We start from the raw sequence: 23470 nt of genomic DNA, 5'->3' as shown, positions 1-23470 counted from the left end.
CGGTGCGCTCCCATTCACTTGTATGGAGCTGCGCTTGGGGTTGGTAGTATAATGCTCCATATATAATGCTTTCCCCCTCTAGTATAATGTCCCCATATATAATACCCCCCTATCTAGCATAATGCTCATATATAATACTGTTCTCCCCCCTCTAGTATAATGCCCCCCATATATAATGCTCTCCCCCTCTAGTATAATGTCCCCAAGTGAGGGACACTGGGATGGGTGATGAGGCTGTGATAATGATTTTTATGATTTGGTGAGGAGCTGTAGTAGTTCTTGGGTTTTCCTTGGCACTATTGTTATGCACTTTACTTGGCTAGTGGCCATTATGTGGAAACCTTTTCTGTGTTTTCCCCATTTTTTTAGAGTAATTTGGGGGTGATTACCTTGTGTATACTTTGATGTAAACCACACTTAGTGGTATACATGGGAGTAGCAGCAAATACCATAACTATTGGCCCTCTCCCCCTTTCCCAGTAGTCCCTCTCTTATGTATGTTTTACCCCATGGAATTTTGTAGACTCCATTACATGTGTTTTATTGACTATTTCCAATAAATATGTTTTTGCTTATTGTATGGTTGCTTGTGTTTCTGTGACCTGGGTATGCACATATTGCTTGTAGGTTTCTGAATACATGTATAATCGCTATTCGCCCAGGGTAACACCATGTGAAACCCAAGGAAGATATGTCAAAGCTGGATACATGGATAGCGATACACTCACCTAAAACAGCATAAAATATAACTGCTGTAGGCCGAGTATATAAATAATACTAGATGCCCTATAAGGCTAAATATATTACGCTGAATACATAAATGAGACACCCTATAAAGCTAGATGTATATCGCTAAATACATGGATAATATAGGTATGGAACGCCCCATAAAGCTGAGTATATAACGCTGAGTACATCAATGATACAAAAGGCTCTAAAGTATTATGCTGCACCTTAAACTAAATACCTGCTATAAAGTAAGTGGACAGTACCAGTGAATGAAAGAAAGTGTCCGGCTAATAAAAGGAGCCATATAAGGGTCCATTCACACGTCCGCAATTTCGTTCCGCCCTTTCCGGATCTGTAATCCTGTTCCCCCCCGAAAAAATAGAACATGTCCTATTCTTGTCCGCAATTGCGGACAAGAATAGGCATTTTCTATTAAGTGCCGGCCATGTGCGGTCCGCAAAATGCGGAATGCACATCGCCGACGTCTGTGTTTTGTGGATCCGCAAAACACACACGGACGTGTGATTGGACCCTAAGGCTACAACAACCTACCCACAGACATTGTATACAGCACACTGAGATGTCACCACACGCACCAGCACCTCGACACGCGTTTTGCCCCTTAGGCTTTGTCAGGTGGTGTATTCTAATATAAAATTGAGGTGTATATATAGGGAGAAGGGGGATCCAATTAATTACAAAATCGAATCACATGAAACACACGGTAGATGGCGCGGCCCCGCCATGATGGACGATCCTCATCTCTGCAGCGCGTCCCCACGCAACCAGCGCGCAACTAAAGGTCCCGTGTATCAGAGCGCATCAAGATAGAATCGTTCAGCGCATGAAACGGGCCGCGACTTGATGTGGTCATGCGATTCTAGCATCACGCGAGCAAAACCGGAACTTAGTATCAGTGGTGGAATGCTAAGTTGCCGCTGTTCTGCTTATATAAGTGCGCTAGATAACACCGCAATTAAATAGGCTGCACAATCACAGTATAAATACAAGCATCACTAAAATACCGCAACCATAACAAATCACTATGACCCTAAGTTCACACCTGAGCGTTTTACAGCGCGTTCAAACGCGCTGTAAAACGCTCAACACGTGAATCCCAATGCTTTCCTATGGCCCTGGTTCACACTTGAGCGTTTTACAGCGCGTTCAAACGCGCTGTAAAACGCTCAACACGTGAATCCCAATGCTTTCCTATGGCCCTGGTTCACACTTGAGCGTTTTACAGCGCGTTTGAACGCGCTGTGAAACGCCCGACGCTTAAGCAAGTTCAGGAGCGTTTGACGCGCGTTTGGGCCATAGACTCTTTGGACAACACTGCTGTCAATCACCCAAACGCACGTCAAACGCGCGTTTACTATTACAAAAAACGCGCGACAAAAACGCGCATATAAAATACGCTCAGGTCTGAACCCAGGGTGAGAGGCCCACATGATTAAGATAGAGAAAAAAAGAGAAGAAATTGTAGAACAAAAAAAAAGGAAAAAAGAAAGAGCGAACGAAAGAGAGGGACAAGAAAAGAGTCCTCATATGTGCAACAATGTAATCATGATCAATCTCTCACCTCTTTAAAGAAATTTATATATGAAAAAATGTATTAAAAAAAATATATACTGGTAATCATAGCTTATAAATTTAATAATATACATATAATTAATAAAATACACAATAATTTTGTTCACGTTAATTGAATGTAACTCCATAATTAATACCATGATAACGTGCATAGTGTAGACGTGTTAAGGCTCCAAAAAAAGGAGCACTATTGCCCCTTAAAAATTAAATGTTATATTTTGTACATATTTTTGCACTATATATATCAACTCATATGATGCATGTGTCTGCACGAGACCATTCAAAGCCCACAACATATGGGCAAATGTGTCTCACGCAGTCCATACAATAAAGTGCATAGTGCAAAACAACTATACCATATACAAAAAGTGTGTGAATACCATAACTGATATTATCATATCTAAATGCAAAAAAACAAAAAACAAACCATAAACACTGTGAAAAGACAAAGTCATGTAGGAGTGAGGTCCACCCAATTGAAAATCAGGTGAAGCGCAGTCCCACATAACATTGTCCGTGTAGCCCCTATAGGAGAGAATACAAATACAGAATCAAAAACTAATAAATCCCATATCTTCCATAACAATCATAACTAAGACATCTCTCCCTCCCCTTTCGTTCCCTTCTTGCTTGTGATATTTATATAACTTCATCCGTAGACCGCGATTCATCCGCCAAAAGTATGCAAAGAGCAATCTAGAAAATATATCAAAGAAATTACACATTAAAAAACAAATAGATATATATATACCTCCAAAGTTACAATTCCCGCACTTCCTATAAGGATTTAAAGCCGTTATATTCATTTAGGCCCCTGGAGTCCTTGTATCCACCAATACCGTCCATACCGTAACAATGCTCGCTGAATGTCGCCACCTCTGGAACCAAGTCCCCATCTAGACCCCCCTCACCGCAACCTCTTTACAATCATGGTACTTACGAAAAATACCTCCAGCATACAGTCCCATGTAAAATACATCACTCTCCTGCTTTCAGCCCCTCCAGCATACAGTCCCATGTAAAATACATCACTCTCCTGCTTTCAGCCCCTCCAGCATACAGTCCCATGTAAAATACATCACTCTCCTGCTTTCAGCCCCTCCAGCATACAGTCCCATGTAAAATACATCACTCTCCTGCTTTCAGCCCCTCCAGTATACAGTCCCATGTAAAATACATCACTCCCCCTGCTTTCAGCCCCTCCAGCATACAGTCCCATGTAAAATACATCCCTCCCTCTGCCTTCAGCATACAGTCCCATGTAATGACCCACCCCCCAAACATACAGTCTCCAGTACAATAATGATTCCTCCTCCCTTCAGCCCCCCAGTACACACACCAGTCCGTCTTCTCCTCCACACACTGACCTGCCGGCCGCCTCTGCTCCTCTCTCCAACAACGCGCTCTGTGTAGAATCTCCAGCATATCCTGAGGCCCCGCCCCTTGGGCGACGAGACCCCGCCTTTTCCTATGACATCATACCTGCCAGGAGCAACTTCATTCTAGTCACTCCCCTTTCAGCAGCGGCTGGTGTGTCAGGCTAATCCTTCCCTCTCCATAAAGGTTCCGCTTTCTGCCCTTGACGGGTAACATGGCCACTGCAACCAAATTCATTCAGAAGCTCAGAAACTGGGCGTCTGGGGTAAGATCACGGCGTCATGCTCATGGCTCAGTATAGTAGACGGAGAACTTGTGGGAGCTGTTGTATCTGTTCCTGGGCACAGCAGGTGTGACGGTTCAGGGATGTATTCGTGCGATCTCTGCCTTGGTTATACCGCATTGTGTGAATAAAAGGGTAATTCAGGTCAGGTTTGTATCTGGATCCAAAATGTTACTAGAGCTCCTGCTAAACTCCCAGGAGACCCTGTGCTAGAGATGCCCCAGTGCACAGTAGTGCTGCTGCCACTACTTTATTCTCCTCTGTCATTTGACAGCTTTTAGTTTTTAAAGGGAACCTGTTCCATCGTGCGCCCCCCCCCCAGCTGTTGCCAGCGCGCCCCCCCCAGCTGTTGCCAGCGCGCCCCCCCCAGCTGTTGCCAGCCCGCTCCCCCCAGCTGTTGCCAGCGCTCTCCCCCCCAGCTGTTGCCAGCGCGCCCCCCCCCAGCTGTTGCCAGCGCGCCCCCCCCAGCTGTTGCCAGCGCGCCCCCCCCAGCTGTTGCCAGCGCGCCCCCCCCAGCTGTTGCCAGCGCGCCCCCCCCAGCTGTTGCCAGCGCGCCCCCCCCCAGCTGTTGCCAGCGCGCCCCCCCCAGCTGTTGCCAGCGCGCCCCCCCAGCTGTTGCCAGCGCGCCCCCCCCAGCTGTTGCCAGCGCGCCCCCCCCAGCTGTTGCCAGCGCGCCCCCCCCAGCTGTTGCCAGCGTGCCCCCCCCAGCTGTTGCCAGCGTGCCCCCCCAGCTGTTGCCAGCGTGCCCCCCCAGCTGTTGCCAGCGTGCCCCCCCCAGCTGTTGCCAGCGTGCCCCCCCCAGCTGTTGCCAGCGTGCCCCCCCCAGCTGTTGCCAGCGTGCCCCCCCCAGCTGTTGCCAGCGTGCCCCCCCCAGCTGTTGCCAGCGTGCCCCCCCCAGCTGTTGCCAGCGTGCCCCCCCCAGCTGTTGCCAGCGTGCCCCCCCAGCTGTTGCCAGCGTGCCCCCCCAGCTGTTGCCAGCGTGCCCCCCCCAGCTGTTGCCAGCGTGCCCCCCCCAGCTGTTGCCAGCGTGCCCCCCCCAGCTGTTGCCAGCGTGCCCCCCCCAGCTGTTGCCAGCGTGCCCCCCCCAGCTGTTGCCAGCGTGCCCCCCAGCTGTTGCCAGCGTGCCCCCCCCAGCTGTTGCCAGCGTGCCCCCCCCAGCTGTTGCCAGCGTGCCCCCCCCAGCTGTTGCCAGCGTGCCCCCCCCAGCTGTTGCCAGCGTGCCCCCCCCAGCTGTTGCCAGCGTGCCCCCCCCAGCTGTTGCCAGCGTGCGCGTGCCCCCCCCAGCTGTTGCCAGCGCGCGCGTGCCCCCCCCAGCTGTTGCCAGCGCGCGCGTGCCCCCCCCCAGCTGTTGCCAGCGCGCGCGTGCCCCCCCCAGCTGTTGCCAGCGCGCGCGTGCCCCCCCCAGCTGTCGCCAGCGCGCGCGTGCCCCCCCCGCCTGTCGCCAGCGCGCGCGTGCCCCCCCCGCCTGTCGCCAGCGCGCGCGTGCCCCCCCCGCCTGTCGCCAGCGCGCGCGTGCCCCCCCCGCCTGTCGCCAGCGCGCGCGTGCCCCCCCCGCCTGTCGCCAGCGCGTGCGCCCCCCCCCCTTGTCGCCAGCGTGCGCGCCCCCCCACCTGTCGCCAGCGGTTTTGGCCGGAGCAAAAAACATTCCGGTCCTGAACTGAAGACATCCTGATGCATCCTGAACGGATTTCTCTCCATTCAGAATGCATAAGGATAAAACTGATCAGGATTCTTCCGGCATAGAGCCCCGACGACGGAACTCTATGCCGGAAGAAAAGAACGCAGGTGTGAAAGAGCCCTCAGGTGACACTCGCTTTAAGACATTGTTCTTTGGGAAGTGTTTATGAGATGCATTGTATTAACTTGTTTCATGTGTTCTTTTTAAACCCACAGCATAATCTTCAATCAAAATTACAGCTGCGTTATACGGAAATTGCAAGCAGGTAAGCATTGGCAATAAAATGGTATTGCTATAGATGGAGAATGCTACTTTAGTACCCGCCTCCAAAACCGCCTAGGGCAGCGCTATACACCGCCCATTTGTGCCTGTGACATCACTGGGCTCACTGCCAGGTGGAAGTCTCCGCTTAAGTGTCCATTCACACGTCCGTGAATGTGTCCGCGCACCCGTTCCGCAATTCTGCGGAACAGGGGCGAACCCATTCATTCTCTATGCGGCAGGAATGGATAGGGACAGCACACAGTGTGCTGTCCGCATCCGCATTTCCGGAGCACGACCCCGATCTTCTGGTCCGCGGCTCCGGAAAAAACTAGAACATGTCCTATTCTTGTCCGCAATTGCAGACAAGAATAGGCAGTTCTATGGGGGTGCCGGCCGGGTTTGTATACTAGGGACGTGTGAATGGACCCTTAGGGCTCATGCACACGAACGTATTTTCTTTCCGTTTTCGTTCCGTGTTTTTTATTTAATTTATTTTTTATTTTTTGCGGACCGTATGCGTAACCATTTACTTCAATGGGGCTGTAGAAAATACAGAAGTTACTTCATGTGCATGTCCTATTATTGTCCGCAAATCACGGTCCGAGACCCCATTCAAGTCAATGGGTCCGCAAAAACTACGGAACGCACACGGAGCACATCCGTATTTTGCGGATCCATACTGTAGAAATGCTATGCCCAGCCCATATTGCTCATGAGTTTGGTGATTAACAAGTTACCGTTTCTGTATACGATCCGCAAAAAACTGATCAAATACGGAAACCATACCGATATGTTTTGTGCAAGAACGGAAGAGGAATGAAGAAGAAAATGTATTGGGGTTCAGCCCTGAACCCAGAGAACCCCTTGAACCGCGCTGGAGTCCAGCAGTTTGCCCCGTTCCTCCTCTCCTCTTGGCTACAGTGACGTTACCATGATGCTGCCCCAAATCTTGCTGGCCTCACCCTCACACCGCTGGTGCATGCACAGTTTGCTGGCTGAAGATTTCAGACTGCACGGCCGCATGCAGAAAAGGGAACGTGCGCCTTCCTGATATTTGGAGACGGCACCGCAGCTAGGAGGTGGCCATAAAAATGGTGTGTTTTATTTTTTAAATCGGATCATTTTTTTTTATTCAAGATTTTACTGTACATATACAGTTCCAATCAACAAGAACAGTACAAAACGCCTCCCTTCCCCTCCCATGTGGTGCGAACAAATATATTTCTGAAAGAGCTATGCTCCTAGCAGTACAATTTCACCTACTTCCAAAGGTCCTGCCGTCCACACGTGTCCACTATGACGCAAAGACGTGCAGAATCCACATACTCCACTGACATTCAAACTTTTTCATTGAGGTACGCCCTCCCCTCGATCGGGACTCCCTACCATTGAGCACTGAAATGGATGGGGCAGCAGGTTCCAGCAGAACGATGGTATCCGCTTCCTCTCCTGATGTAGTATCTTGGCAATAGCTAGGCTGATATACTCCCCAGTGCCTAATGTGGGGGGGTTATTAGGAACTGTAATCTGATATATCCTATAAATCGGAGCCAGTACTCCCCTTCCAAAACACTTCTAATATCGGACAATGCCAGAACACATGCATCGAATCAGCAGGAGAAGCCACGCACCTCACACATTGTGTCGTGTCCCGTACCGATATCCTATGTAAAAAGGCTCAATGAATGAGATATATTTGAGATACCCTATATACTGGACTCATGGAAAGTCGCGGGATCTGCGCAAGTATATGGTTCAAATTAGTGGCAGTTAGTCCTACGTCCTTCTCCCACAACATCCTAAGACCTTCCAGATGGGGCTGAAGCGATTACTTTATTGAATCGAGTAATTCGACAAAAAAACATAACAATCCAGCCATTTTTCTTGACTGCTGTAGGTCAGCTTTAGGCTAGGGCTACAGGACGACAGTAAGTCGCACGACACATAGGGCACAACTACGCTGCTACATGCACCCATCTTGGATCAATTTTTTGCAACTGCCGCAGTCGCAGCATGCCGTAGTGCGACACCATAGCCTATCATTATAAAAATTGTTGAGACAAAATGTGGCGCGACACATGTCGTTGTGTAGCCCTAGCATTAAAGGGGTGGGCACTGTGGAGGTCACTGTTAAAGGGAATCTGTCACCTGGTTAGACCATATTAAGCTCTCGCCATGTTTAATAAAATACCTTCTCTCCTGCAGGGGTTTTCTTTCTTATATTCATGCTTTCATTTTGCTAAAAAAGCGATCTTTGTATTATGCAAATGATCTCAGAAGGCGCCCAGAGGCTTTACTCTTCACCCTCTGAGCCCAGTAACGCCCCCCCCCCCCCCCCTGCAGTGCCTAGACCGCCTTAGTTTATAGCCCAAGCACGCCTCCTCGCTTCTTATCGCTGTTGCCCTCAGGAGCGGTTGGATCGCACAGGCGCAGGCAGTAGGCGGTACTGCGCCTGCGCGAGATTTCAGCCGGTCTAACTGAAGATTCCTGGGTCCTTATGCTAGTAACCTATATATTTCTGTCTGGAGACCATCCATTCCCGGGGCTTTGTCATTAGGAATACTTTTGACAACCGCTTCAAGTTCCTCAACACGAAGAGGTTCCTGTAATAAAGACCTACTCTCAGCAGACAAAGCAGGCAGTTCATGCTCCGATGCTCTCCTTTACCCTGTGCTAAATCGCGCAGGGAAAATGCATTTTCTGGAGTTTCGGTGATGAACCGGGCTCTCCTTAGGGCTTCCAGCAGTGAGCCCGGTGACGTCACCGGCACCACTTTAGTGGTGCCATTTAGCTTTAGTGCTGCCCTGTCACCGAACACACTGTGGGGTACATAGCACTTTTTGGGGATCGCTCAATATTGCACTTTTTGGGAAGTGAAGTGACCAAAAAATGGCTTTTCTGGCACTTTATTTATTTTTTACGGCATTCACCTGGCGGGTTAGATCATGTGATACTTTTATAGAGTCGGTCACTGCAGAAGCGGCAATACCTTGATAAGGAGAAAATGGCACTTACTAAATTCAGCATTGAGCGGCTTCTCCTCTCTGCTCTGTCACAGCATTAGCATCCAACTAGGAGTCCAAAACCGCTGTCATCCAGAGCAGAGGGGCTTATTATAAAGCTTGTGTACAAAAATTATTAAAATATAACCAACCTGCAGTAAAATATAAGTTATGCTGAATAGTTTGTATAAAATGTGACATTACTTACAATCAGGTCACCGCCTCCACCAAATCTTCCAGTGGGTCCAAACCACAAGTTGGCCAACAACTACTACTGCACTCACGATGGACGCCGAGAAAATGTACCTCCTACTATCATTATGTCTCCACAAAAGGCTCTGGTGTCTGGAGAACCCTCACCCAGGTAAGTCATTTCTTCTGGTGACATAGTTTTTTTTTTTTGTTTTTGTAATTAACAATTTTTATTGTTTTTCATTTTCAAGGATTAAACATTGACAAGTACATAGCATGAAACATTTCATACAGAGTAGATGACATGCATTGAGATGTCTTGACTACACATAGCCGTGAAGTAGCATTGTGAGCTATAAAGGAAGGCTTATCAAGCCACAAGTATCTTGAGTATGCGAGACCGCGCATTCAAATGAAAAAACAAATAAATCCAAACATTAAAATGAGGAACAAAGAAGTGACAGGTAAATTGAGACATCAGGTAAGTAAGTCTGGGCAAGATTAAAGGGGTTCTGCACTTTCAATTAACTGATGATCTATCCTCTGGATAGATCATCAGCTTCTGATCGGCCGGGGTCCGACACCCGGGACCCCCGCCGATCAGCTGTTTGAGAAGGCAGCGGCGCTCCAGCAGCGCCGTGGCCTTCTCACTGTTTACCGCCGGGCCGCCCGCCCACTGACGTCACGACTTGTATCAACTAGAGTGGGTGCGGCTAAGCTTTGTTCACTTGAATGGAGTTTAGCCGCGCCCACTCTAGTTGATACAGCTGATCGGCGGGGGTCCCGGGTGTCAGACCCCGGCCGATCAGAAGCTGATGATCTATCCAGAGGATAGATCATCAGTTAATTGAAAGTGCAGAACCCCTTTAAGGACATTAGAATATTCTTCCTCCCAAACCAGGAGAGGTCCGGGAAGTCTAATGACTCCAATTGAGTCTGAATAGAAGCTAGAAGGGGTTTATAGTTTAGATTAAACAGGTCTGACAAATGGGGTGAGATCTTTATACCTAGATATGTTAGTTGTTGAGTTTTCCAATTGAATGGGGAGTTTGCCTGAAGGGATAAGAGATTTGGGGAAGATATGCCAACATGTAGGACTTGGGACTTTGAGGGGTTAACTTTAAAGTTAGATAACGAGCCGAATAGGGTGAGTTTTGAGACTATTGGCACGGATGCCGAAAAAGCATTTGACAGGGTGGACTGGACGTATATTAAGAAGGCTCTTTCGAAATTCCAGATTCCTTTCCAGTTCATAAATGCTATGTTCTCCGTGTATACGCACTCTTCGGCATCCGTGTCGGTCAATGGCCTTATGTCCTCCCACTTCCCAATTAGAAATGGTGCCATAGGTTTTGATAGGTCCTGGTAGAAACCTTGGAGATGTGGGTGAACCTGGCAGCAAGTGTTCAATCTCCCTGCTGCTATCAGGAGGCAGTTTTCCCACTTCTGTCTCTTCAGTAAAGGATTCCATTGTTTTATCTGGAGGCCGGAATTAACTAGACGAGGATGTTACAGGTAAGGCACGTACAAGCATTTTTGGAGACTCCCGGTTAGGAATGTGCGTATCTGAGAGAGATCTTGGGTTGGATGTGGAAAAGGCTTGTATGTGCAGTTTGAAGGACAAAGTAGAATCAAAGGTTACCCCAAGACAGCGGACTTGGTTGACCAGGGGGAGTTTCCAGCCATGAACTGTGATAGATAGGTCTGTTGGTGGCGCTGAGTGAGATGGGGAACAGATGATAACTTCTGTTTAAGAAAGTGAGAGGAGATGGAGGATATAGCAGATGGGCATTTCAGGTTTCTTAATAAAGAGGTGATACCTGGACCAGAGAGGGGAATTTGCATGTAGTCAACATAGAAGTGATACCGAAAGCCATGCCACTCAGGCCAAAGTTGTAGATTCAGAAGAGCAGGGGTCCTAGGACAAAGGCTTGAGGGACACCAACAGAAAGGGGTCGAGATCAGGTGGTGGTGTGTGAGTGTCCAGTCTGTGAGATACGAGGTGATCCAGGAGAAGGTCATATACGTGACGCCAAAAGAATTTTACACTGTCGACCATTCCCGTCTGTAAGGTCTCTTGCCCACGAACTTAAGGGCTCCGTGCCCATGCTGCGGACCACAAATTGCGGTCCGCAATGTACGAGCACCCGCATCTGGATCTCGGACCCATTCACTTGACTGCGGTCCGCAATCAGTTCGTTGCGCAAAAAGATAGAAAAAGTTCTTTTTTGCACAAGGCAAGCATGGAACGGAACCCCACGGAAGCACTCCGTAGTACTTCCGTGGAGTTCCGTTCCGCACCGCATCTCCGGATTTGCGGACCCATTCAAGTGAATGGGTCCGCATCCGTGATGCGGAATGCACACGGCTGGTGACCCGTGTATTGCTGATCCGCAGTTTGCGGACCGCAAAACGCTTGCGGATGTGTGAATGGACCCTTAAAAAGGATAGTGAAGTGCAAAGATATTGAACTATCCTTCAAAATTTCCTGCGCATTGTAGACTCGGCACAATGTAATGAAAACTGCTTGTTCCATTCAAGTGACTGGGATGAGCGGTTGTAAATACAGCGCTGCAAATGAGACGGTGGACAAGTAATTTTGAAGTGGAATCGGCGCTCACCAATCTGATATTGGTGACTTGTTCGGAGGATGGGTCCTCAATATCTTTGCACTGCACAACCTCTTTAATTATGAGCATCACCAGTATTACACCCATTGGAAAGCATCCGAAAACTGGCTTTCATTTATTTTTATTTATTTTTGTACAGCTAGTTGCAAACAATGGATTTAAATGTCTTTTGTGAAAACCTTTGTCCCACTGCGGTCCTCTATAGTTACAGGGATAAGAGGAGGATCTAGGCCCCTCTTTGCAGCCTGGAACATCTGTCTGCCCCTCCATCCATGCAGACTAAATGGCTGCCCCAAGTTCACACTTCAGTTATTTGATCATTTATTTCCTTCAGGTTTTGTGAGATGAGGTATAATGGAAAGAATGCCGTTGCCCTATGTTTTTGACCTGCACCTAGTTCTGGCTCACAATAACTGATCCGATAACTAAGTATGAATCTTTCAGGAGGCGATGCAGGCTAAGGGCCTTAAAAGTTAAAGGGGTTGTCTGGGTTCAGAGCTGAACCCGGACATATCTCCATTTTCACCCAGGCAGTTCCCCTGACTTGCGCATCGGAGCAGTTCATGCTCCGATGCTCTCCTTTGCCCTGTGCTGAATCGCATTTTCTGGAGTTCCGGTGACAAACCGGGCTCTCCTTAGGGCTGCCAGGCGGAGGCTTCCGCCCAGCAGTGAGCCTAGTAAAACAGCTAGGGCAGCGCTAAAGCCGGCCCATCAGAGTCTGTGACATCACTGAACACACTGCCGGGCGGAAGCCTCCACCCGGCAGTATGTTATTGTAAATAAAATAGAGATTACCATGGCAGCCAGGGCTTCAGTAGCGTCCTGGCTGCCATGGTAAGCGATTGGAGCCCCAGGATTACACAGCTGGGGCTACGATCAGAAGCTGCCGCTGCCACCAATGAGGAGGAAGGGGAGAGGGGACCCTGTGGCCACTGCCACCAATGATTATAATACTGGGGGGGTGAGGGCGCACTGCACCACCGATGATAATTAACCCTCAATACAGGAGGCGGGTACTGGCAGCAGATCAGCGGCGGCACCTGAGGGGTTAACTGCCGCTGATCACAGCTCCCTGTCAGAGGCAGGATGTCGGCTATGCGATTCTGCTGCCGGCACCTGCCTCCTGTATTAAACGTTAAAGACTACCTTATATGGGTCCGGACTTTGTTAAGCAGCAGGCTACACAGAGCGGAGCCCAGGGATGTCCCAGCACTTATTATTATTCCTGGGCGCCGCTCCGTTCGCCTGCTGTGCCCCATTACAGTCTCCTGCAGTCCTGCTCCATATGCTAATTACGATCAGAGCAATGGGGAGGAGCCAGCAGCTCCGGTGTGTTTCCTGAATGGGGCGAAAATAGGGAACACATACTGGGGTGCACTTTCTCCTCTTACCCCTAGTGAAAGTAAAAAAATTGGGGTCTAGTTGTATTTTTTTATTTTCACAGCTGAGTGCTTTGAAATCCTTGGACAAGTGTTTCTGCCTTTTGTGAGACGCCTGTTTACTTAAAAGTACCCTTTTCACCACCCCCTAAAATGTTCGTACAGGGGTGCACTTTCCAAAATGGGGTCGCTTCTTGGGGTTTTTAATTTATGGGGACCTCAGAAATTATTAACATGTGACATGGCAGCTAAAATCCATATGTTTATTCAGGGCTGCAAAATCCATATTTTGCACTTTGCCTCTAAAGCCCTGCTGTGCGCCCATACAGCAGGCTACAAATGGGGAAGAAAATGGTTAACACATACTGGGGTGTATTTTCTCCTTTAACACCTTGTGAAAGTGAAAAATGTGGGAGTAAAGCAACTTTTTCTGGGAAAAAAATAGTAATTTTTCATTTTCACAGCCAAGTGTTTCCTAATTCTGTGAAATGCTTCATAGGTCAAAGTCCTCACTATACACCTTGAAATATTCCTTGAGGGGTGTAGTTTCCAGAATGGGGACATTTTTGGGGGTTTCCACTGTAGGGCCACCTCAGGGTGTCTTCATATGCGACATAGCTTTCAAAAGCCAATCCTGCAAAATCTGTCCTCCAAAAGCCCTATGGCGCGCCTTCCCTTTTGAACCCTGCCATGCGCTTATACGACAGTTTTTGAGCACATTTTGGGGGGGTTTGTAATCTGCAAAATCAGGGCAATAAATAATGAGGTTTATTTTTCCTTTTAACCCTTGCTATGTTACAGCGAAAATGGAAAATCTGAAAACAATATCATTGAAATTTCACCTTCATTTCCCTTTTAATTCTTGTGGAACACCTCAAGGATTAACAAAGTTTGTAACCTCAGTTTTAAATAATTTGAGGGGTGTAGTTTCTAAAATGAGGTCATTTATGGGTGATTTCCATTACCTAAGCCCCTCAAAATCACTTTATAACTGAATTGCTGCTTAAAAAAAAAAAGTTTGAAAAATTGCTTTTCAACGTCTACTCTAACATCCTAAAAAAATAAAATGACATTTACAAAATGATCCCAACATACAGCAGACAAACGGGGAATGTTAAGTACCGTAAGGGCACTTTCACACTAGCGTTTTTTCTTTTCCGGCGCTGAGTTCTGTCCTAGGGGCTCAAATCCGGAAAATAACTGATCAGTTTTATCCTAAGGCTACTTTCACACTAGCGTTGTTTAAATACGGCGTTTCAGAATGCATTAGGATAAAACTGATCAGTTCTTTTCCAGATTTGAGCCCCTAGGACGGAACTCAGCGCCGGAAAAGAAAAACGCTAGTGTGAAAGTACCCTAATGCATTCTGAATGGAGAGTAATCCGTTCAGGATGCATCAGGATGTCTTCAGTTCAGTCTTTTTGAGTGATCAGGCTTTTCAGAAAACCGTAGCATGTTGTATTTTTACCTCCGGCCAAAAATCCTGAACACTTTGACTGAACGCCGGATCCGGTCTTTTTCCCATTGACTTGCATTAACGCCGGATCCGGCGCAGTGTGTTCCGTCAAACCGGATCCGGCTTTTGCATGTTAAACCTGAAAAATGTGAAAAAAAAGTTAGTCCATAAATGGCGGATCCGTTTTTTCCAATGCATTTTTTTATTGTGATCAAAATCCTGATCAGGATTCAAATGTAATCCGTTTTCACTCGTTTTGAATTGAACGCCGGATTTAAACAACGCTAGTGTAAAAGTAGCCTAAATTGGTAATACATATTTTATGATGTATCACTTTCTGTTTTAAAGGGCTTCTGTCACCCCACTAAACCCTTTTTTTTTTTGTTTACTTCTAATCCCTATACTGCGATTTATGCCTACATAATCTAATTAATCATTTTGGTTTAGTAGATTGTGTTAAAAACGTGCTTTTATAATATGTAAATTACCTTGCTACCAGCAAGTAGGGCGGCTGCTTGCTGGTAGCAGCCGCATCCTCCGATCCTAAAGACGCCCCCTCCGCATGTTGATTGACAGGGCCAGTGAACGGGATCGTTCTCTACTGGCCCTGTCTGCTATATAGATCTCGGTCGCAGGCGCACTGAGAGGCGGCCGCTCCATCCTCAATGCGCCTGCGCCGATGACGTCACATCTACACCCGTTGCAGGCACATTGAGGATGGAGCGGCCGAGCGAGCGTCCGCCTCTCAGTGCGCCTGCGCCGATTGAAGACGGGTACGGCGCAGGCGTGAGATTTTGAATGCAAACAGGGCCAGCAGAGAACGATCTTGTTCCCTGGCCCTGTCAATCAACATGCAGAGGGGGCGTCTTTAGGATCGGAGGATGCGGCTCCTACCAGCAAGTAGCCGCCCTACTTGCTGGTAGCAAGGTAATTTGCATATTTTAAAAGCACGTTTTTAACACCATCTACTGGACCAAAATTAATAATTAGATTATGTAGGCATAAATCGCACTATAGGGATTAGAAGTAAACAAAAACATGGTTTAGTGGGGTGACAGAAGCCCTTTAAAAGCAGAGAAATTGAAATTGCAAATTTTTCCCAACTTTTGGTAAATTTTGGATTTTTTTTCATGAATAAAGGTGAAATATATTGACTCAAATGTATGACCTCTATTAATTACAATGTGTCATGAGAAAATTAACTCGGAATGGCCTGGATAAGTAAAAGCGTTCCAAAGTTATTACCACATAAAGTGACACATGTCAGAATTGCAAATATCGGCCTGGGATTTAAGGTGAAAAGTGGCGCGGTACTTATTCAACCTAGACTTGCAGGCTTGCTTTATTTGTAGGTTTTTAATATTTTTGTGCTTTGCATTTTTTAGTGGCTTTGGAATAAGTATAACTAGCTTTTCATAGTTATGGTTTGAAAACAGTTGTGGAATTTGAAGGAGCGCTTTTTAGTCTGTAAAGCCTCACGCAGACGTCCGTTGAACACGGTCCGTGAGATACCGGACTGGCATCCTGCGGAGCGCACGGCGTCATTGGTTGCTATGACGCTGTGCGCTTTGTACAGTAATACACTCTTCTGATCTATACAAGTGTATAACTGTACTGCGGCGGCACAAAGCGCACAGCGTCATAGCAACCAATGAAGCTGTGCGCTCCGCAGAATGCCAGTCCGGTATCTGACGGACCGTGCTCCATGGACGTCTGCATGAGGATTTACTCTGTCAGGGTCACCCTGAGCCTCCTGATTATTTGTGGCCTACTTGGGTTCTTCATATACGGTAAGCATTCCTACAGTATGTACCTCTTACAATTTGGCCTTCAAAAGGGTATTCTGAGGAGATAAGTGTCTGACACCTCCAGAACCCACAGGTATCATGATAACGAAGGTCCCAGAATCCCCTATAAAAATGGAGTGAATGTCTATGGGTTCATTCACTTCTATGGGACTGTTGAAGGTGGTGTTTGCCACATATGCGCTCCACTGGTCAATCATTGTAAGGGACTTCGGGACCTTCATGTTCATGTGTTTGTGGGAAACCCCTTTACCATCCCGTTATTCCAGTGAGCATCAGTCTAAGTCTGTGGAGTGGAGCTGAACCAAGGAGCTGGTACGGAAAATGTGATTAATTCAGCCTACTTTTCTTGTCCCTGATGGGAGTCGATTCTATTTTTATTTCACACATGCAGTAAATATATTTATTTTGGGTTTATATCATGTTTTGGCATATGTTTAACATGCACAGATATCTCAGACAGATGCCATACTGCGGCATCCGTCACCATAGTCTGTATAAGAAAAAGTATACTTTTTTGCATTACTCTGCAGGATGGGAATGTGGTACCTCACCTTCCTTTTCCATCCTACAGAGTCTTGCAAAAAATGTATACTTTTTTTATTTTTACAATGGAACTCTATGGTGACGGATGCCGCAGTATGGCGTCTGTCTGAGATATCCGTTAATGTATACCTTTTTTTTGTGTACGTTAAACATATGACAAAAAGATGATGTGAACCCTGCCTTAAAAATGCCATATGCAGAGCACCATTGCATAGTTCTTATCCTTTTTATTTTTTTGTAGCTCTGACGTGACCGTTGCAAAAGCCCTAAAGAAGCCGGTAACACCTGGACCTTGTCCTCCCAAGCTGAAGCTGTCAAGTGATGAGCCATACCTGTGAATGAAGCATGAAAACCTGAATCTGAAATATATGCATCTATTCAACTATTATATTGTATAAATCGAAAATAAAGAAAAAGAAAAATTTGAATTGTTTCTGTATTTTTTTAATTTTTTTTGTGCAATATGTTGATATAAGCGACCTTCCAGGCTCCCTCTAGGCTGGGTTCATATCCGCCTCCATTGCAGATTCTTGTAAAAAAAAATGCAGGTCAGAATACCACAGCATGCTAGCAGAATGACTGATACCAGCAGACCCCAGTACAGTCATTGGGTGGTCTGTCAGGCACTGTCGGTGCTTGTCGCATCATAGAAATAGGGGACATGCACAGGTGTGAACCTAGTCGTGCTAAGATTAGTTTCACATGAGCTCGCTGGGAGAGATTTATCAAAGGAGCTGTGAAAAATGAAAGGTGGAATCTGATTGGTTGCTAGGGGCAACTAAGCCTGTTCTACTTTACACCAGTTTGATAAATGCCCCCCATAGTATGGCAAAGTGTCCCTTGAACGGAGCTGAGAGGTTCATAGATCCCTATAATGCTATCCCCAAAGTCAGGCTGGGACTATCCGCCATGATACAGGCACAAATTTTCTTGGCACTTCCACGATGGCACTCCACAGGGACAGGAAACTATGTACAGTCGTGGCCAAAAGTTTTGAGAATTACATAAATATTGGAAAAGTTGCTGCTTAAGTTTTTATAATAACAATTTGCATATACTCCAGAATGTTATGAAGAGTGATCAGATGAATTGCATAGTCCTTCTTTGCCATGAAAATTAACTTAATCCCCCCAAAAACTTTCCACTGCATTTCATTGCTGTCATTATAGGGGTTGTCCCACTTTGCTTTTTTAATCTTACCAGCAGATGTCCTGATAACTTCCTGGTTCGGCTCCTGTAGTTGAGTGAAGGCCACGCCTCCTCATGACTCACCCTGAGAGCTCAGTCCTTGCATGCTCGTTCATGTGGATGAGTCATCCACATGGAGCCGTATGTGAGGTCCCGCCCCCCCCCCCAGTATAATAAACATTTAGTGCGCCCCCCCCCCAGTATAATATACATTTAGTGCGCCCCCCCCCCAGTATAATATACATTGAGTGCGGCCACCCCCCCCAGTATAATATACATTGAGTGCGGCCACCCCCCCCCAGTATAATATACATTGAGTGCGGCCACCCCCCCCCAGTATAATATACATTGAGTGCGGCCACCCCCCCCCAGTATAATATACATTGAGTGCGGCCACCCCCCCCAGTATAATATACATTGAGTGCGGCCACCCCCCCCCCCCCCAGTATAATAAACATTGGTGGCGCAGTGGGAAGTGCCAATGAGGGTTAAAAAAATAAATAAAAAATTAACTCACCTCCACCTATTGATCGCGCAGCTGCCGGTCTCCTGTTCTTGCTTCAGGACCTGTGGTGACGTCACTGAGCTAATCACATGGTCCATTACCATGGTGATGGATCATATGATGTACCATGTGATGACCACAGTGATGTCACCACAGGTCCTAAAGAAAGAACAGGAGACCGGCATCTACGCGATCAATTGGAGGAGGTGAGTTAATTTTTTATTTATTTTTTTAACCCTCATTGGCACTTCCCACTGCGCCACCAATGTTTATTATACTGGGGGGGGGGGGGGGGGTGGCCGCACACAATGTATATTATACTGGGGGGGGGGCGCACTGCGCCACCAATGTTAATACAAATGCAGGAGGTGGGTGCCGGAGTGAAATAGCCGGCACCCGACCTCTATGATAGGGGGCTGCGATCAGCGTCAGTTAACCCCTAAGGTCCCGCTCCCTGTCATAGAGGTCGGGTGCCAGCTATTTGATTCCGGCACCCGCCTGCTGTATTTGCGCATGCGCGGACGTGCGCGTACTTGTAGGAATGGAGAGGCGGCCGGAGTACTTGTTCAGCTGTTATGCACAGGCGCGGCACAGCGATGCGGCCGGACGAAAGAGGAATCGCTTTACATGATTTTTTGAATGAAAGGTAGCTTTTGGATAATAACATGGATAGGAAGATATGTTGTGTGGGGGTAAATAGATTAGATAAAACCTATTTTATGAAGTGGGACAACCCCTTTACAGGACCTGCTGAGATCATTTCAGTAATCGTCTTGTTAACTCAGGTCAGAATGTTGACGAGCACAAGGCTGGAGATCATTATGTCAGGCTGATTGGGTTAAAATGGCAGACTTGAAAGGAGGGCGACTGTTAACCATGGTGACCTGCAAAGAAACGCGTGCAGCCATCATTGCGTTGCATAAAAATGGCTTCACAGGCAAGGATATTGTGGCTACTAAGATTGCACCTCAATCCACAATTTATAGGATCATCAAGAACTTCAAGGAAAGAGGTTCAATTCTTGTTAAGAAGGCTTCAGGGCGTCCAAGAAAGTCCAGCAAGCGCCAGGATCGTCTCCTAAAGAGGATTCAGCTGCGGGATCGGAGTGCCACCAGTGCAGAGCTTGCTCAGGAATGGCAGCAGGCTTGTGTCAGCGCATCTGCACACACAGTGAGGCGAAGACTTTTGGAAGATGGCCTGGTGTCAAGAAGGGCAGCAAAGAAGCCACTTCTCTCCAAAAAGATAAATAAATCAGGGACAGATTGATCTTCTGCAGAAAATATGATGACTGGGGCAAAGTCATATTCTCCGTTGAAGCCTCTTTCCGATTGTTTAGGGCATCAGGAAAAAGGCTTGTCCGGAGAAAAAAAGGTGAGCGCTACCATCAGTCCTGTGTCCTGCCAACAGTAAAGCCTCCTGAGATCATTCATGTGTGGGGTTGCTTCCCATCCAAGGGAGTGGGCTCACTCACAATTTTGCCCAAAAACACAGCCATGAATAAAGAATGGTACCAAAACACCCTCCAACAGCAACTTCTTCCAACAATCCAACAAGTTTGGTGAAGAACAATGCATTTTCCAGCACGATGGAGCACCGTGCCATAAGGCAAAAGTGATAACTAAGTGGCTCGGGGGCCAAAACGTTGACATTTTGGGTCCATGGCCTGGAAACTCCCCAGATCTTAATCCCATTGAGAACTTGTGGTCAATCCTCAAGAGGCGAGTGGGCAAACAAAAACCCCTTAATTCTGACAAACTCCAAGAAGTGATTATGAAAGAATGGGTTGCTATCAGTCAGGAATTGGCCCAGAAGTTGATTGAGAGCATGCCCAGTGGAATTGCAGAGGTCCTGAAAAAGAAGGGCCAACACTGCAAATGCTGACTCTTTGCATAAATGTCCTGTAATTGTCGATAAAAGCCTTTGAAACGTATGAAGTGCGAGTAATTATATTTCACTACATCACAGGAACAACTGAAACAAAGATCTCAAAGCAGTTTAGCAGCAAACTTTGTGAAAACTAATATTTGTGTCATTCTCAAAACTTTTGGCCACGACTGTACAGAACAAAAGTCCTTTCCCTTTTACCCGCTTCAGTTATTTCCTATCTCTCTGAAAAAGTCAAAGGTGTACCGATGACCAATAGCAAAGCTCCTCACAGCAAGGAGCTTTGCTATTGGTTGGTTCGGGCAGCTGCCAGAGTGATGCATGGGAGGCTGGCGGGAGCTGAAAGGAGGAGGGGCTAGCTCCAGGGGGTTTCTATAGTAACCCGACAAACATGGCCGCGGCAGAGATGAAGAGGACTCCAAAACGACAGCCTTGGACATCAAGGTGACAGCAGTGTGTAAACCGCATGCCCCAGTGTAAATACACAGCAGGCTATTATAGCCAAGGGGGTAGATCCTCTATATGGACTGGATCACTTTTCTATAATTGCCTGATGTTATTTAGACCAGTAATTGTTCCCTGCATAAATACCCACCTCTTAGGCCAGTTCACACCTCCACTATTCATTCCTGTTCTGCTCTGTTAGATGAGCAGAGCAACAAAAAAAAATTGGAAGTGCTGGATGAGACACGTAAGGGTGATTTTTTTTACATAGGTTTAACGTACACAAAAAAGTATACATTAATGGATGCCTCAGACAGATGCCATACTGTGGTATCCATCACCATAGAGTTCCATTGTTAAGAAAAAAATAAAACCACGTTTTTCCCATCCAGCAAAGGTTAACATCTACTTTTTTTTTTTTTTTTTTACAACTCTATGGTGACGGATGCCACAATATGGCATCTGTCTGAAGTGCCTTAACACACACACACACGTTTTTTTTATGTACATTAAATGTATGACAAAAATTGTGATGTCCCAGCCTGACAGAAGCTGAACAGACTGCGCCAATTATGAGGAGATCCTGTCTTTTCACCAAAGTGCTGCATATAAGGCTTTTTTTGTTTGGTCTTTTAACAGAATCTCCAAACACCAATGTGGGCAAGTGCAGGCCTACATATTATGTATCTGTATTACTGCAACTTTCGTACTCCTCCTCGGGTAAAAATACTCCTCAAAAATGGTAAGAGGCGTATTTTTTATTCTTCGGGGGGAAGTAGTGCGACCTCTGATCTCAAGTGTGTCATTTCAGAATAGACCAGGTTTTAGTTTGTGTTCTGTCTGTTGCAGTGATTTTATTTATTTATGATTGTCTCAATTAAAAGTGAATTTTATTTTGAGCTCTTTATCTGATCGGTGGGGGTCTGGCACCACCACTCCTGACCAGCTGTGCCACTCCAGCCTCCTAGCTTACCAGGCAGGCACAGACTCTGGGACTGAGCTGAACCTCGGCCCTGTGACCGATAAATGTAACATCACAGTCTGCTCGGGAAGAGATCAGAGCTGATCTGCGAGGAGTCAGAACCTGACCAATCAGCTACTGCCGCCCTGAAGATAGGCCGTCAATATCAAGAACCCAGACAACCCTCTGCTCAGCCAGGGAGGGAATTTACACAAGAGATGGGGAAGACAAAAGGCTTAAAGGGGTTGTCCAAGTTATATTTATTGATGACCTATCCTACGGATAGAGAAAAAAGGTTCTGCGTCGGCGCGAAATCACTAGTGGAAGCGGTCTTATAGATGTATTCTTCTTTTACTCAGAAACAACGCGTTTCGGGGATCAAAGACTCCCCTTCATCAGGTTTCACAAACCTACGGATAGGTCATCAATAGGGATGAGCGAATCGACTTCGGGTGAAACATCTGAAACTTTGTTTTAATACTCTACAGAGCGAGTGCTCCATACAGTATTAGAACCAATTGGCTGCGATGAGCCAAAGTTATGATGTTGCGAAGTCATAACCTCAGCTCAGAGACAATACTGTACGGAGCACTCGCTTTGTACAGTATTAAAACAGTTTTATGCGAATCTACTTCATCATGGGTATCATTGTGACCGAAAACACCCATACTATTAAATAAAAGAAAAATTCCAATACAGCAAATGGTGTAATGGAAAAAAGGGTCAAAATGGCCAATTTGTAATTTTTTCATTGCTTCTCTTACTACCCAAAAAAAAAAAAAAAAAGTGAAAATAAAATCACACACTCCAAAATGGAATCAATAAAAACTACAGATTGTTCTGCAAAAAATGAGCCCCCACACAGCTCAGTAGACAGAAGTATAAAAAAGTTATGGGGATCAGAATATGGCGATATATTATTTTTTTTTACACCATTTAGACATAAAAACCTACAGATATGGGGTATTGTAATCGTACTGACCCAGAGAAAGAAGGGCATGGGTCAGTTTTCATGGGAACAAAATCCATTAAACGGTGAAGGAATTGCATTTTTTTCCCCAATTCGGATATTTTTTTTACCGCTATCCACTGCATTATGCCATAATTTAGAGGCATTAGAAAGTACAACCTGTCCTGCAAAAAATAAGCCCTAATACAGCTCTGTGACTGGAAATACAAACAAAAAAAGTTATGGCTCAAGGAAAATAGGGAAGAAAAATGAAACCGCAAAAAACCTCCGGCAGCCTAAGGGTTAATAGAATAGATGCTCCAGAAAGGGAATACAAATTCTTCCCAGGAGAGGTGAAGGCTCAACGTTGACAATCTGATAGATTTGGTTTAATTCAATGTTTTCACATTTAACCACTGGACAGGCTATTTTGTGTTTTTGCACGGTATCGACTATTATTCTTCATATTGAAATGTAATCAACATTCTGGTAGTGACAACTCTAGCGCACATCCCTTTCACAAGACTCAGAACACCAAGTTGTCAGAAGGTAAAGGGTGTTTCCTGTGAAAACTATTCGTTTTAAAACCAGCCCCCTTACATGTT

At 46.5% G+C, this 23470-nt stretch overlaps 1 protein-coding gene across 1 annotated transcript; it reads left to right on the top strand.

The window, feature by feature from the left end:
- The first annotated feature begins 3819 nt into the window (after nucleotides 1–3819).
- On the top strand, nucleotides 3820–17362 carry NDUFA7 (NADH:ubiquinone oxidoreductase subunit A7). The gene is made up of 4 exons (XM_044306388.1): nucleotides 3820–3964; nucleotides 5876–5925; nucleotides 9141–9290; nucleotides 17176–17362. Exons 1-4 carry the CDS (start codon nucleotides 3914–3916, stop codon nucleotides 17270–17272), a joined length of 348 nt encoding a protein of 115 aa, XP_044162323.1. The 5' UTR covers nucleotides 3820–3913; the 3' UTR covers nucleotides 17273–17362.
- Nucleotides 17363–23470: the final 6108 nt, after the last annotated feature.

The sequence above is a fragment of the Bufo gargarizans genome, chromosome 9 (genome assembly GCF_014858855.1).
Source record: "Bufo gargarizans isolate SCDJY-AF-19 chromosome 9, ASM1485885v1, whole genome shotgun sequence".
Classification (NCBI taxonomy): Eukaryota; Metazoa; Chordata; class Amphibia; order Anura; family Bufonidae; genus Bufo; species Bufo gargarizans.
This window is presented reverse-complemented; position numbering and strand designations above follow the sequence as displayed.

What these genes read in the sequence shown, in the direction of transcription:
- NDUFA7 (XM_044306388.1), top strand. Translation starts at nt 3,914, where the DNA reads ATGGCCACTGCAACCAAATTCATTCAGAAGCTCAGAAACTGGGCGTCT. An exon ending in TATACGGAAATTGCAAGCAG is followed by an intron (nt 5,926 to 9,140) that starts GTAAGCATTGGC and finishes ACTTACAATCAG; the next exon opens with GTCACCGCCTCCACCAAATC. An exon ending in TCTGGAGAACCCTCACCCAG is followed by an intron (nt 9,291 to 17,175) that starts GTAAGTCATTTC and finishes ATTTTTTTGTAG; the next exon opens with CTCTGACGTGACCGTTGCAA.